Source organism: Podarcis raffonei, chromosome 12 (genome assembly GCF_027172205.1).
Source record: "Podarcis raffonei isolate rPodRaf1 chromosome 12, rPodRaf1.pri, whole genome shotgun sequence".
NCBI classification, from domain to species: domain Eukaryota; kingdom Metazoa; phylum Chordata; class Lepidosauria; order Squamata; family Lacertidae; genus Podarcis; species Podarcis raffonei.
In genome coordinates this window covers 6,022,168-6,037,665 of record NC_070613.1, presented here as the reverse complement: position 1 = coordinate 6,037,665, position 15,498 = coordinate 6,022,168, and the positions used below count along the sequence as shown (strand labels likewise).

General features: G+C 46.1%; 1 protein-coding gene across 1 annotated transcript in view; it reads right to left on the bottom strand.

The window, feature by feature from the left end:
• Positions 1-15,245, bottom strand: part of WNT3A (Wnt family member 3A) — a 92,161-nt gene extending 76,916 nt beyond the window's left edge. The window contains exon 1 of the mRNA XM_053409914.1: positions 14,571-15,245. Coding sequence (XP_053265889.1) covers positions 14,571-14,641 — 71 coding nt within the window. The 5' untranslated portion in view covers positions 14,642-15,245. The remainder of the gene's footprint in view (positions 1-14,570) is intronic.
• Positions 15,246-15,498: the final 253 nt, after the last annotated feature.

The window sequence follows — 15,498 nt, the reverse complement described above, 5'->3', positions numbered from 1 at the left end:
AATTCTTCAATTCACAATTTCTCCTCTAAAGGATATTAGAAAACTTCATCAAAATTTGTCTAAGTTTGTCACTTTCAATGTACAGAATGCTCAGTGCCCACAAGCTCTCTTGAGACATCGTGGCCCTTAATTCATTTTTAATTCTTTTGAGTCTTGAAAAACTCCTCTCTCCCGAGCAGTTAGTGACCATAAAGCTAAGAAATAGCCGCAAGATTGCTTCTGCATTAGGAAAGGCCACCTGAATTTTTTCCTTGTATATAATTTTATAAAGGTCTGTATGAGACAGAGAGTGCTCTGCTGTAAGCCTATGGCTTTGTCTCATGTACAGGTGAAAGTGCAAAGTTAAATAAGTTTTAGGTCCATATCTTCTGGGTATGCTTCCATCAACCGTTCAACCCCTAGCTAAATTTCTTGCTTAGATGCTTTCAGAGTAGCAAGAATGGAAAAACAATTGTGCAACATCACTGTACACAGTACTTCTTTTTAAATTGGCTTCAAGTGCATCTAATATAGGAATAAAAGATTTTATCCTAAACTTATCTCTAAAAGAAAGTGCATCTAAGGCCCTAGGCTTCAGTCTACTTAGCCTATACATAAATCCGGCACTGCTAGCAACCCTCGATAGCTTTCTCCTCCATGAATTTGTCCAATCCTCTTTTAAAGCCATCCAAATTCGTGTCCATCACTGCTTCTTGTGGAAGCAAGTTCCATAGTTTAACAATGCACTGCATGAAGAAATGCTTTCTTTTATATGTTCTGAATCTCCAAACATTCAGCTTCTCAATCATAAATGGTGGGGTGGGTTTGGTTTCCTCATAGCATTTAATTTTTAATTTTTGTTTCTCTGCTTTGCTTCTTGGAGGGGACAGGAAGGTCCACCCATCCCGTGTGGCAAACTTCTTTGTGGAGGCCCTTAGGAACACTAGGTCTCGGCAGCGCCAGAATGTGGAGGGAAACCCACAAATTAATGGCGTATATCAGTAGCTCGCTCCTTGGCACAGACACCTCCGTGCTGTAACTTAATATGACTTTGTTAGAGCTAAGCTGATATCATAATAGCGATGGAGGTGGCCCACTCTGTCTGCTTGCCAACATCAACTGAAGACAGCTATTAACCGCTTTTCATTCCACACTGGAAGATGATGCCAGCATTTAGCTCCACACTGTCGGAAAAGAGCAACACACAAAGCCTTCGTTGCAGTCATGCCGTTGCAGTTTCAGTTAGTGAAATCCCTGTCACTCTGATGGGCAGGACTGTGTGATGCACACCCCCCCTGGCATAGGATGCAAGGTGCCTGCTACACTCCATATTCAGAGGCAAATGGCAGCCTCTCCCCAAGGACAGGTTTTGTTCTCATTGCAATGTCCCTGTGTCTGTATGTTTGTATAGCTCCATTCTGGGCCCCATAATATGGATGTGGGGTGTTTGTGAGTGTCCTTCCTTTCATTCTACAAATCATCTCACTATTTGTCTGCACTCAGCAGCCTTACTGGGTGCCTGTACTTCCATTAAAGAAAATGGAAAGACATTATTACATAACTCCTACCCTGGGGCTTTTCCAGATTAGGCAGGCAGGGAGGCTGCAGAGAGCTGGTGATTTTTTTTACAGGAGGAATGGAGAACCTGTGGCCATCCAGACATTGCTGGACCACAATTCTGATCAATTAAATAATAAAAAAAGCATCCCCCACAATTAACCATGCTGGCTGGGCAGGTTGACCAAACAAACACATTGGGAAGGACTGTAGCTCAGTAGTAGAGCATCTGACTTTCATGCAGAAGGTCTTAGGTTCAAACCCCAGCATCTCCGGGTAGCATTTGGAGGTACCATTGTCTGGAACTCTGAAGAGTCACTGCCACTCAGTGAAAACAATACTGAGCTAGATGGACCAATAGTCTGAATTATTATAAGGCAGCTTATACTATACACCACCCCCCGTTAGGTTTGCCAGGTCAGGAGCAGCCCAGACCCTCAAATTTCAGGGCACAAACATGAGACCTAAAGGCATCCCCTAATGATATTATGGGAGTGAGCTGTACTGATTCTTCCTCTGTTCTCCCTCTCACCACTGAGCCCTAGAGATGGAGGTTAATTGGGAGAGGGGAGAGGGGAGGAGGGAGCAGAGGAGGACAGACCCCCCTCCCCAAGATGATAGAATAATTGGCTGAAGCTTGCAAGTTGCATGCATAGCCTTCTTAATGTTTTTTTAAACTTAAAGACAGTCCTGTCCACCTGGAGATTCAAGCCCTCCCTCTGCCACCTGGTGGGGGCCAGGCAAATTTGGAAGCTTCAGGTCAGCTCAAGATGTCTAGCAACCCTACCCCCAATTCACCTTTCATTTTTTTTTTTTTATAATATTTTTTATTACGTTTCTTTCCAAATTTTATACATTACAAACAAATAAGGAGTTTACAAGAAACCATTTTTTTTTTTTTAACAAAAATCCCAACTTGGACTTCCCCACCCCTTCCGATTCTGCGTTCTTTATATTAACAATGTCAGCAATTTGTTACCTTATGTCATACCTTATTGTAACTTTTACATGTTATGTATCTATATTCAATGTATTATGTCACAATTTTTATACCTTTAAAATAAACGTAACATGTTCAATTTCATATTATCTCCTTTTCTCTTTTATCACTTAGTTTACTATTTACTTAATCATAATTGCTAAAGCGTATCATTTCCAAATCATGCACCGTCTTAAGATTCATACAGTTTGTAATACTTTTGCAAGTAGTCTTTAAACTTTTTCCAGTCCACCTCAATTGTTTCTACATCCAAATCTCGGATTCTGCCGGTCAGTTCAGCTATCTCCATGTAGTCCATCAACTGCATCTGCCATTCCTCCAGCGTGGGTAAATCTTGTGTCTTCCAGTTCTTTGCGATGAGTATTCTTGCTGCTGTACTAGCATACATAAACAAAGTTCTGTCCTTCTTTAACACTTTCTGGTCTACCATGCCCAACAGGAAGGCCTCTGGTTTCTTGGGAAAGGTATACCTAAATACCTTTTTCAACTCATTGTAAATCATTTCCCAGAAAGCCTTAACCTTTGGGCATGTCCACCAGAGGTGAAAGAAAGTCCCCTCTGCTTCCTTACACTTCCAACATTTATTGTCAGACAGGTGATGTATCTTAGCTAACTTGACTGGGGTCATGTACCACCGGTATATCATTTTCATAATGTTTTCCTTCAAGGCCGTACTGGCCGTGAATTTCATTCCGGTGTTCCATAACCTTTCCCAGTCTTCAAACATAATGTTGTGTCCAACATCCTGTGCCCATTTAATCATAGCAGATTTAACTGTCTCATCCTGTAAATTCCACATAAGCAGCAAGTTATACATTCTAGATAACAGCTTTGTCTTTGGTTCTAACAATTCTGTCTCTAGTTTCGACTTTTCCACCTGGAAACCAACTTTTTTGTCCATTTTGAAAACCTCTTGAATTTGAGCATAATGTAGCCAATCTCGCACCTTATTTTTTAGTTTGTCCTGGCTCTGCAACCCCAATTCACCTTTCAATGATAAGGGGAACTCAAAACCCTCTAAAGAAATTCTTAAGTGCCTGAAAAAGGAGGCTGAAAAATGGAAGCCTCATTGGGGGAGGGAGGAAGCTTTCAACAAAACAGAGGCCAGGTTTCTGCAAAGCACAGGCCTAGCTTAAGAAACATCCCAGCGGTGTCTATGGACGGACCATGGAATGCCATATTCTCATACAGGTGCCCCAGCACCTGCACACCTGGTGGGAGTAAAAACCTTAGCCATCCAAACATGATGCAGTGTGACTCAGAGAGGATTTCCCCTTTGCGACACGTGCTTGTGAGATGTTTGGTAAATGCTATTATTATGGCTCATAAAGTCCTTTTCAGGTTAGCAGGCTTGTTTCTCAAACCATGCATTCTAGGAACAGGAACCAATGTAGAGACATCTCCAGAAAAGACGTTGTGTTCTTTCTTTTCCTGAGGATTGCTGTTCTCCTAAGGATGTGAGAAAAGCCTTGGTGGATCAGAGCAGTGGCCCGTCTAGTCCAGGATCCTGTTCTCACAGCGACGAACCAGATGCCCATGTGAAGCCTGCAAGCAGGACATGAATGCAAGGACACACACCCCCCCACACCCCTCCTGCAGTTTCTTGCAACTGAAACTCAGAATTGCATTGCTGCCTCCAACAGTGGAGGCAGAACATAGCCATCACTGTTTACAAAGGTATGGCACTTGCTGTGATCCCTACCTAGCCTGTGTTTTGTGACAACATTGCAGCTCCCATAAACTTAAAAAGACATTTCCTTCCCTGACTCACATACCTGAGCGCAGAGTGTGGAAGGCTTACGATGAGCTCATGCGTTCCATTCTCCCCGGGGACGTGTTTCCTACTGTAAATTCTTTAGGGCTTTGTCCTATCCAGTTTTAAATAGTTCCAGAAAGAGTGATTCTAACTCCTTCAACTTAATGCATACCTTTGATGGGAATACTTCAGGTAAGGGCCGTTCAACCTCTGGCATCGCCAGGGTGGGCTGGGAAAGACTCCTCTCCTGGGACCCTAGAGAACCGCTGCTGGTCAGTGCAGACCATACTGAGCAAGATGGACCAACATTCTGGTGGTGCAAGGCAGATCACTATGTTCCTTGTATGGAGAAGGGATGTAGCTGAGTGGTACTGCAGCTGACTTGCATGCTGATGGTCCTGGGTTCAAGCAGTGGCATCTCCAGGTAGGGCTCCTGGAACCATGGAGAACCACTTCCAGTCATCTGGTTCCCTCAAGTCACCTTCATTTGCTCTTCCCCTGGCCCACAATCCGGGTCAAGGTAGAACCAGAGAAGGTTGTTTGAGGTGTCAGATCCTGGCTGCAGAGTTTCCCATGCTACAGTCAAATCTGGAGGCTTTGACAAGAGCCTCCAGCACCACCCATGCACCCAGCAACGGACTCAGTGCATGCAGCTCACACTGCTGGCTCCCTTCAAAAGGTGGTAGGTAAAGGTAAAGGGACCCCTGACCATTAGGTCCAGTCGTGGCCGACTCTGGGGTTGCAGCGCTCATCTCGCTTTATTGGCCGAGGGAGCCGGCGTACAGCTTCCGGGTCATGTGGCCAGCATGACTAAGCCGCTTCTGGCGAACCAGAGCAGCACACGTTTACCTTCCCGCCGGAGTGGTACCTATTTATCTACTTGCACTTTGATGTGCTTTCGAACTGCTAGGTTGGCAGGAGCAGGGACCGAGCAATGGGAGCTCACCCGTCACGGGGATTCGAACCACCGTCCTTCTGATCGGCAAGCCCTAGGCTCTGTGGTTTAACCCACAGCACCACCCGTGTCCCTTATCTAACTGATTAAAAAGGTTAAGGTACCCCTGCCCGTACGGGCCAGTCTTGACAGACTCTGGGGTTGTGCGCCCATCTCACTTAAGAGGCCAGGGGCCAGCGCTGTCCGAAGACACTTCAGGGTCACGTGGCCAGCGTGACAAAGCTGCATCTGGCGAGCCAGCGCAGCACTCGGAAACGCCGTTTACCTTCCCGCCAGTAAGCGGTCCCTATTTATCTACTTGCACTTTGACGTGCTTTCAAACTGCTAGGTTGGCAGGAGCAGGAACCGAGCAACTGGAGCTCACCCCGTCACGGGGATTCGAACCGCCGACCTTCGGGTCGGCAAGTTCTAGGCTCTGTGGTTTAACCCACAGCGCCACCCGCGTCCCTTTTCAAAAGGTGGTACCCAGTTCAAATTGATAGTTTAAAAGAACTCTGTGCACTCAGAGGGGGAATTCTCTGTGGATTTGTCAAGTTCTCTTTTAAAGCTACCCCAGTTGTAGGCCATTGCTTTAGCTTGTGGGAGTGAATCTAATAGATCAACTGCACTATTTAACTATTCCATTCAATATCCCATCAACCAGGGTTAACAAAATATCCATGGTGAATGGTTGGCCACTGTGAGAACAGGATGCTGGACTAGATGGGCCTTTGGCCTGAAGCTACAGGACTCTTCTTATGCTTGCTTTCCCTTCCCTCCATCTTTTTTTTCCCCCTTCCCTCCATCTTTCTTCTCACAAAATTCCTCAGATATTTTGAAAGGGGAAAGTCCTCAGATTTCAATTCACAATTTTCACTTTGAGCAAAATCTCTTGACATAGCAGAGATGGCTGGTCCCTGGTAAGCTATTTGAGAAACTTGGCTACTTACTAGAACACTTGCTGGCCAATCCTAGAATCCCTCAGAGGAAAAATGTTTGAAGCTTTCTGGACAAAATACGGGGGGGGGGGCAAATCTCTGACTGCCATAACAACATCCAGTGTGTTTCCTGGATCTACTGCTGCTGGATGAATAAATATTGGGTACAAAGCAGATCTTAATTCTGCACTCAACGCTACTAATCCAGCTGTGCCAAAATAAAACCCTGTGCACAGTTGCTTTTGTCCCACTGAGTTTAATGCTAGTCTAAGGCTACCCCTGACCATTAGGTCCAGTCGTGGCCGACTCTGGGGTTGCGGCGCTCATCTCACTTTATTGGCCGAGGGAGCCGGCGTACAGCTTCCGGGTCATGTGGCCAGCATGACTAAGCCACTTCTGGAGAACCAGAGCAGTGCACGGAAACGCCATTTACCTTCCCGCCGGAGCGGTACCTATTTATCTACTTGCACTTTGATGTGCTTTCAAACTGCTAGGTTGGCAGGAGCAGGGACCGAGCAATGGGAGCTCACCCCGTCGTGGGGATTCAAACCGCCAACCTTCTGATTGGCAAGTCCTAGGCTCTGTGGTTTAACCCACAGTGCCACCCGCGTCCCTACAAATCAGGACCTATGCAGCTTACTTCAAGGCAAAGGGGGGAGGGGCTAGGTACAGCCTTAGTTTCTAGGATTTGTGCAAAGGACTAAGCTTTCCACCAGCGTAGAGCTGAGAAGAAGCTTCTCAGAGAATGTGTTTCTTGAGAACATTTATGATATTTTTATCCCCCCCCAAAAAAGGGCCACTTTTTGGTTTTTACTCTGAATAGTCTCAACCATGTTTGGGTGACAGAGACCATTCCCCTCCACTTTCCATGCCAGGAATGAAGCCAGGGTCCTGGGCATTACAGATGATGCAATATGATGGCCATGGGATGCCAACATGGTTGCAGCTGGAAGGGGAACATAAGAACATAAGACTAGCCTGTTGGATAATGCCAGTGGCTCATCCAGTCCACTATCCTGTTCTCACATTGGCCAAGCAGCTGCCCATTGTGGGAAGCCTGCAAACAGGATTTGAGCACAAGAGCACTCTCCCCTTGTCCATGAATTTGTCTAAATCCTCTTCTAAAAGCCATTCAAGTTGGTGGCTGTCCCTGCTCCATGGAAGAGCAAGTTCCATAATTTATGTGCTCTGTAAAAAGTACTTCCTGCTAAACCCAAAAATGGAAACTGTTGGGACAGTTTCTCCTCCATTTCTGGAGGAAAATGGGGTGAACTGGTCCCCCAAGTTTCCATGCCCACAAAACAGGGTGAAGAATTCCAAGAGGCCGTGTGACCTGGGGTCCAACCCAACTCGCTAAGGCAGATGTGCTAACACAGAGCTGAAATGGGGAAAGGGTAAAAGAAGCTGGATTAACTAACTGTCCAGGACAGTTTGCCTATTCACACAAGCACACACACCCAAAAATAATAATTAAATGTCATTAACTATCCAGAAACTAGTTTACACAAGGAAACAAATTAGGTGTGTGGGGGTGGCTGCTCAGCAGGCAGGTGACTGCATTTTCCACAACATCCACCTCCAGACACGCCCCCTCCGCCCTTTGCAGTTCAAATCTTGGTCTGATGGAGAAGAAATATGCACACCAAGAGATGCAAGATTTGATGGCCTTCTCTCTCTCTCTCTCTCTCTCTCTCTCTCTCTCTCTCTCTCTCTTTCTCTCTGCTTTTTCTATAAGAGAAAATGTCTTTGTTCTTAAAAAAAACACCCCACAATTTGTTCTTTAAAAAATAATAATTCAAAAGAGGCATGACTCCAGATGCGTTAATAAAAATAGCACAGGTTTCTAGAGGCAGGCGCTACAGGGATTATTATATTATGATTGTGAAATGAATTTTTTTTCGCTTTTTGCGGGGTGGTGGCAGTGACGGAATAGCAGCCTTGGTTTTGCTGGCTTTTTTCCACTCAGGCCAGTTAAAACAAAAACAAAAAGCTGTTTGTGGATCTTGCTGCTGAAATGGTTTGGATAAGGTTCTTAAATCAAATGGAAATGGCTGTGTTTGGGGGGAGAGAAGGGTTTGGACAAAGGTAATGAGGGCTGCTAATGAGGGGTGTGACTTTTACAACCCCTTTCAGATAATATGGAACTGGGGTACGAAAGCGGAGGATTTCTGGGCTACAATCCTAGACCCATTCAATTCAATAAAACCTTCTTCTGAGTCGAGATGCTTATGATGCTATGTTACTTCTGAACCCAGTGGAAATAAACTTGCATAGGCTCAGGCTGGGTGTGAGCAAAGGTACTCTCCAAAGGGATCCCATTATTTCAATTCTAATTTATAGACCAGCGGCTCACAGCGATGATGTCTACTCACAAGAAGAGTCTGCTGAATCAGACTAAGGGCCCACCTGGTCCATCACCCTCTTCTCACAGTGGCCAGTCAGATGATCAGAAGTTGTTGGTTAAATTATTGAGGTTTACTCCTGTGTAAGTGAACTAAGTGAAACTTATCATGCTTCCCCCCAAAATGGTCCCGATCACATTCCAAGAGTTTAGAATTCTTCTGAATGTGACATTTCACTGCAGATTCCAAAGGCAGACGCAATCAGGTCTAGTGTGTGTTTACTCGAAAGTAAATCCCACTGTATTCATCCATGAGGGTTATTGACTCTCAAGGAAGTGTGCATGGCAAGGATTTTGTCCTAACTTGGAAATAAGTCTAGTAGGTTTCAATGGAGTGTAATCCTAAATGGGAACGTTTGGATCTGAACATTAAAACTGTGCCCTCCAGTCTACTTATTCCCAAGCAATCATGTTTAGGAGGATGAGGTATGAGATAAGCTCCCCGAATTTAATATGAGTGGTTACTTTACAAATCTGAGTTCCTCCCGTCCTTTGGTTTTTATTTTATTTTGAAACAGGGTTTTATTTATTACAGCAGGTCTGAGCCAGTTTTAAAAGGGGCAGACGGTAGTAAAGAAAAAACCGCAGTTCAATGAAATCTACTAGTCTTCTATCAAAAACAATAGCCAGGTTTCAACACCTGAAGTCTGCATTCTCACGTGCCCCCAAAAGGATATTGCCTGTTTACTACACGTGTGAATGGGATAGCACGTGATGAAAGGGAGCCTTTTCCTTCAGTCGGTCTGTAACGGAGTTGTAGAACCTTGGCTACAGTGTATAGCTTCGATACAACCACTCAGCTTTCTTGCTCGGATTAACAACATCCACACGTGCCACAAATAGCAGAGCTTCAAAGTCACTTTTAGCATAGGGTGTGAAAAGACTCTAAAATGTATGTTTTTGTTGACAATGGGTTTGCATTTGCAACGCACACGGTTTTAAACAAGCAAACAGACGTCACGTGTGAAAATGTGCAAATGTACTAAGGGTTCCAGACAAACTGTAAGCTCGGGCACCTATTTCGCTGGTTTATACCTTAATGGAGATACCCCTACCACCCACCCCAGTTTGGAAGAACACTAGTTAAGATTTCAGAGCTCTCTACCCCCATAAATAAAATTAATACAGTGCGTGTTTGGTGGCATGGCGGAGATGCTTAATACAAATTCTTCGCTATGTAACCTGTTTTGGATAGTAAGGAGTATAAAATAAACTCTGATTTCAGCATTTCAATCTGATTTTAGTGCCTTTGAGCATGTGCAGAGCGCTTGCCGACTAAACACTGCCATCTCATTTGCAGACTGGGAGCAAAGACAGCGAGTATCATTTCCAGGCAGGTTTGAACCCCCGCCTTAAGAAACAGAAGCTGCAGTTCTGAGCATATTGATCTGGAAAATAAATCCCAGGACTCCTGGGATCCGAAAGATTTCCTTCTGAATAAATCTGATTAGGATTGCCCTGTAAAGATCACGCTTGCACTGAAGATTCTGGTCTTGACTTGCAAGTGCAAGTCTAGCCATTCCTACTCAGAAGTAAGCCCATTGAGTTCAATGACACTTACTCCTAGATAAGTGTGCGTAGGGTCATAACCTATATTTTTTAGGGCGGGATAGGGGGCGGGTTGAGCGAAAATATAAGGAAATTGCCCTCTTCTTCCTTGTCGCTTTCCATAGTTGTTTTTTGGGGGGGCATTTATAGTGAAATTGAAGGGCTGCGCTTATTGGGGCTTTCTTCGAATTTGAATAAATAAGTATCTACTTGCTTCCCTGCCCCCACGTTGCTTGCAGCCCAGGTGTGCGAGGTAACCTGTCTTATCAAGGATTTAATATTTACATTTTATTATCTTGTGCCCTCTGTCATACCTGAACTATTTGGGGAATTCTGCCGTCGACGACGCCCGCCTCCCCCCCCGAAAGAAAATGAGAGAATGAGAGAGAGAGAGAGAGAGAGAGAGAGAGAGAGAGAGAGAGAGAGAGAGAGAGAATGTTCAGAGACGTGTACTTTATAGGAGTCCAGACAAAACAAACGCGCTTGACAGACAAGGTGGCCTTTTCCTCAACCGCGTTCCCTCTTCACACGCCCGCCTTGCCACTTTCTCCCCGCAGCGCGTTCCTTTATGGGTCTACTCAGAAGCAAGCCCCATTGATCTCAGTGGCTATAGGATTGCAGCCTTAATCGATCTTATTTTCTAAAAGGAGAGATTCTCCCGCCTTTCCCACTGCCCACCCAGTTTCCTATATATTAATTAAATATCGTTCTTTAAGGAATGGAAAAAAACGAATGTTCTTTGGAATTCTTTCCGAAGGGGGAGGGAATGTTTGTAAGCGATTTTTTAAGTAGAGTATTTTGGATTTTGGGTCGAAGTCGTATGTGCAATCTCGCCCATATTGCTGATCATTTAGGCTGCAATCATATGCTTACTGACCCGGGAGCAATTCCTATTGAATTCAATCGATTTACTTCTGAGTAGACATGTAAAGGATTGCCTTGCTAGTAAAGGGAGCCGCTTCTTTCAAATTGCTTTATACGTGCCTCTAAAACACACACACAAACAATGTATAAAAAGCCCTCAAAATTCTGTAACCACTTTCGGACCTGCTATAAAAGGAGCCTTTGTAAGCTGATCCTCATAAACACGGTTACTTGCAAGGAATGGTCTGTTGTTTTCAATGAAAACTGAACGTGCAAGTCAAGTGTGCTTCAATCTGTCACTGTCCTACACACATACATAGAGCTGTAGAAGCAGCAATTCATTGTACACCTGAATTACTCTCAAGAAACTGTCTTAACTCCCTTCTGTTTCCTCTGGGAATCTGGGTGACCCCAGTTCTCCGCCCCGCATTTTGACATAAAGGCGAGTGGTGAGTACAAACACAGACACGAGCTTTTTAGGAGATGCCAGTTTTGTCCTTTCCTGAGGATTTTAAAAAGCAAGGTGGCTTAAGGAGACTACATCGGCTTTTTTTTTTTAAAGCGTGGGCAAGGGAAATTGCGTTTTTGTACACCAGCAGAAGCTCTTCCTGTATTCCCTACACAGACTTTTGCTAGGGTATCAGCTTGTTCGGCTTTATGACCGCATGAAAAAAGAGATTGATCGAGTGTATCACCCTTCTTCTGTCTTTAGATCACCCTAACGAAATAAACATCCATTCCTTATATTGTCCTGTGTTTCAGACAGCAGCCGGGCTTAATATTTTAATACAGAAGTGCATAGATGCTCTGCGAAAACCGTCTTCGCCAATGCTCACGCCTGCCTATATCTGACACAAAGCATCACTCATGAGATCCAAATCTAATTTAATTTTAAAAAATGTCATAAAGGTTATCCCCAGAAGCAGAACACTGAGAAACCAGGAAACCATCCATGATTGTGTAAACCAACTGCCTTTAGTTTAGACCTTTTACACACTTTTAAACATTTTAAGAAAGGGCATCTGAGCTACAAACAGGCAGGTGGATTTGCGGACAGAGGGCCTTTTTATGCGCAAACTGCGAGCAAGTGGTGAAGCTAACCCCGGACTGCACCACTTGGGCGTTGGGGAGGTTTGCACACTCGGTTTGCGCTCTCTCCCTCTTACACACCCACCCACCCTTTTCTTGTACTCCCGAAGACGGTGCTGTTTTTCGATGTGCAAGGAAATTTGCCGGTGGGACGACGGTCGTGCGGGTCCATTCCCCTTCCTCCCCTCCCCACGGCTGCCTAAAGTGTCCCAGTCCGTGAACCCTTATGCCGCTTTATTCTACCGAGTGCACCAACTGCTCCAGCGGAGCCTCTGCTAGGAGCACGTGCGTGTGTGGGGCTTCTGTGTGGGGTTGCCTGCGGGGCGACTCGACACAAGACTCGGCTCTGCAGCTTGCTAGTCGGTGGCGCTCAGGCAGTACCTCCGGGGATGGGGGTGGCGGAGGGCTATTAAAATTCCAGGAACGCCCCCAGCCTCTAGTAAGAACTTGCAGCGCTCGCCAAGGCCTCCATTCCCTCCTCTGCGCTCGTGGGAATGCGCGTCCCGGCGGGCGAAGTGCGCTACCCGCCCCCCTCGAAGCCTTCTCTCGGGTTCGCTCCTGCGGCGCTCGGCTCGGGGGCGCACTTTTCGCCCGGCTGAAGCCCGCGAACGACCGCGGTGGCTTCGCCGCCGCCGCCTCCTTCCTCCTTCCCGACTCCCTGGAGTCTGTAATTACCGCCGATCGGGCTGATGTGCCGCAACACGCCCGCGCGCCTAACTCTCCTCTCTCTCTCTCTCTCTCTCTCTCTCTCTCTCTCTCTCTCTCCCCAAGTCTCTCTCTCCTTTAGTCCCTTCACATTTGGCCGCAAAAAGCCCCAAATCCGAGCTCTTAAAGGGGCAGGGCGCAGCGTCGCTAGCCTTTCCCAGCTACCTTTCCCAGACTTTTTATCAGAAACATGAACACCAACTGGGCGAGCGCTCTGCGCTTTGATGGAGGAAGCGAGCGTCTGACAGCCATTCATTTAAGAGTCTGGATGGTTTCTCCATTCCGAGGGCAATCCTCCCCCCCCCCCCACCAAACCCTAATCTTTGCCTAACCTTTCGCCACCACCGCCACCACCCCACAATCAGATTTCCTTCTTGGGTCGCGTTTCTCTTTGCTTCCAGGAGTCACTGGGAATGGTTGCGGGACGGGGGCGGGGTGGGGTGGAGAGAGGAAAAAGAGGCTTTGCCTTCCGGACACCCGCGCAAGCCCCAGTCAATTTCGCCTCCCTTCCCGAAGTCTTTCGTTCGACGCTGGTCAATTTCAAACGCCGCCGCCTACAGTCTCTGTGCAGCCTGGCGCGGCTCCCCCGGACAGAAAGAGAGAAAAGGGGATCCTTTTCCAGCAGTTGAGGACTCCCCAGACTGAACCAGCGAGACGCACAAGCCTCTCAGCCGTTTCCTTGGAGGAAGAGCCGGATCCGAAAGGCGCCTTGACCCAGGCGTAAAAGAGGGCTCGAATAGCCTAAGAACCTAAGTAGGACCATCTCTGATATACTGAAGGAGAGAGGACGCCGGGTAGTTAGGGATCTAGATACAGAGTCCATATCTCTGCACTGAGTTCTTAAGAACCTTCACTGTCTCAAATCGGAATAGAGGATTTTTTTGGGGTGGGGTGTCGATGATGCCCTGTCCCCACTGAATCTGCCTGCAGCCACTATAGAGACCAAGGAAAATCTCTGTGTATTTTGGCGATAGGTATCTACAGACACACACCTCTCAGTTCTACCGAAAGAGCATTGACGCAGGTCCTGGCACCCACATGTTGACAGAATTTCATCCAGGCACAATATTTAGGAATTTCGTTCCAAGTTTCAAGATCCCCTGATTGTCGGCTGTTGTTTTTGTTGTTGTTTAAGAAGCGGGCGGGGAGGCTCCCGCCTTACTAAGGGGGAGGCAAGTCCATCTCTGTCGCCACGGAAAAAAATATATATTTCCCGCGCTTGTACAATATTTTGCTCGTGCTTTTAAAACACACACGTACACATTATTTTGCACGTCAATATATACATATATGTATTCCTTTTGTCGGAGAGCGTTTGCTTTCCTCCTCTCCTTCCACATGACTAGCTTAAAATCACCTTGAAAAACTCGTGTCGACTTGTATCATTATCTATTTAATTCACTCAGTACCTTTTGTTCTTGGCAGGAGAGGATCAAAGCAAGTTTTTTTAAAAAAAACACAACCCAGCAACTCTGATCTCTTTTCTCGCTCTCTCACCCCCTCCCCACCTTTTCAGGTTTTTGGGTTTTTTTTAACTTTACAGTAGGAGAACGGTAGATCAGGGCTAACACAGTCAAAATAAACATACAGCTTAAATAAATAAAAAGACTTTCGACAGGGGCTGGGGAGTGCGTCCTTAAAAAAAAACCCTTTTAGCAACCACAATCTCTTTCCCCTCCACATTCAACATATTCGGGAACGGGAGGGATCCAACATCTCTTTGAAAAGCGAGCGCTAGAGGGAGAAAAAGGGGTTCACCCTACCCCCCAAATAATCAATCAATAAGAAAGTCAACTTACCACCAGATGGGATAGCTTGAGAGACCTTGGGTCAACCCACAAAGAAACAGGAAATATCCCAAAAGGGCCATCTCGCCCCCCAAAAGTTGGCAAAAAAGCCTTTTAATATCTGCCCCCTCTAAAACCAGCAAAACGTCCAACTTTCTCTTCTTGGATGCAGGGGAGGGGGGCGGAGAAAATACCCCCACCCCCCAGAAAAAATTAAAAACCAACCCAGCCCAAGCAGGTAGCTAGTTCTCCCTGTATATAGCTAACTATGGGTGTATATAGGTATATAGAAATATCTATATAGAAATTATCTTCTTTCTCGTCTTCTCTCTCAAAGGAGACGAAAACAATAAATAAGAAAAAAATAAATATCGGAGAGGTGGGTTTTTTAAGGGGGGGGAAATCCCTCTTCTCGCAGCCAAGAGACACTAAAGGCAAACATTTAGCAGGGGAGAGAGGAGGGAGAAGAAGAAAAAAGTTTGGAGCAGGCTTGCTTGAGCGAGAGACCCAATCAGCACTTATCGCCAAAGGGGAAATTGCCGGGGCTTCTCCAGCTCCTTCTGCGCTGTGCGTCAATCCAGCAAGCCAGGCGAAGGAATGAGCTAATTGCGAAGAGATAGTGTTTTAATACTCATTAAGGACATGTTGGCCCACCAGCCCCCGGAGGGGTGGGGAGGATGGGAAGTAGAGAGGGGGGTTGGTTTAAGAAAGGGGGGGGCGGAGAAGAAGAAAAGGGGAAAGGAAGATTTAGGGGGTTTAAATAGACAGAGGGGACCCCTGTGGCTCAGGGTAGCTATAACAACCTGTCCGGACTTCACTCCCTGGGTAGAAGGAGCCACTAAAATGCTTTAAAAGAAGAGGGGTGGGGGAGGAAATCTACCTATAAAATATGGGGGAAAGTAGGATTGGGTCGTTATAAAGACCCGAGTCGCCGATCTTT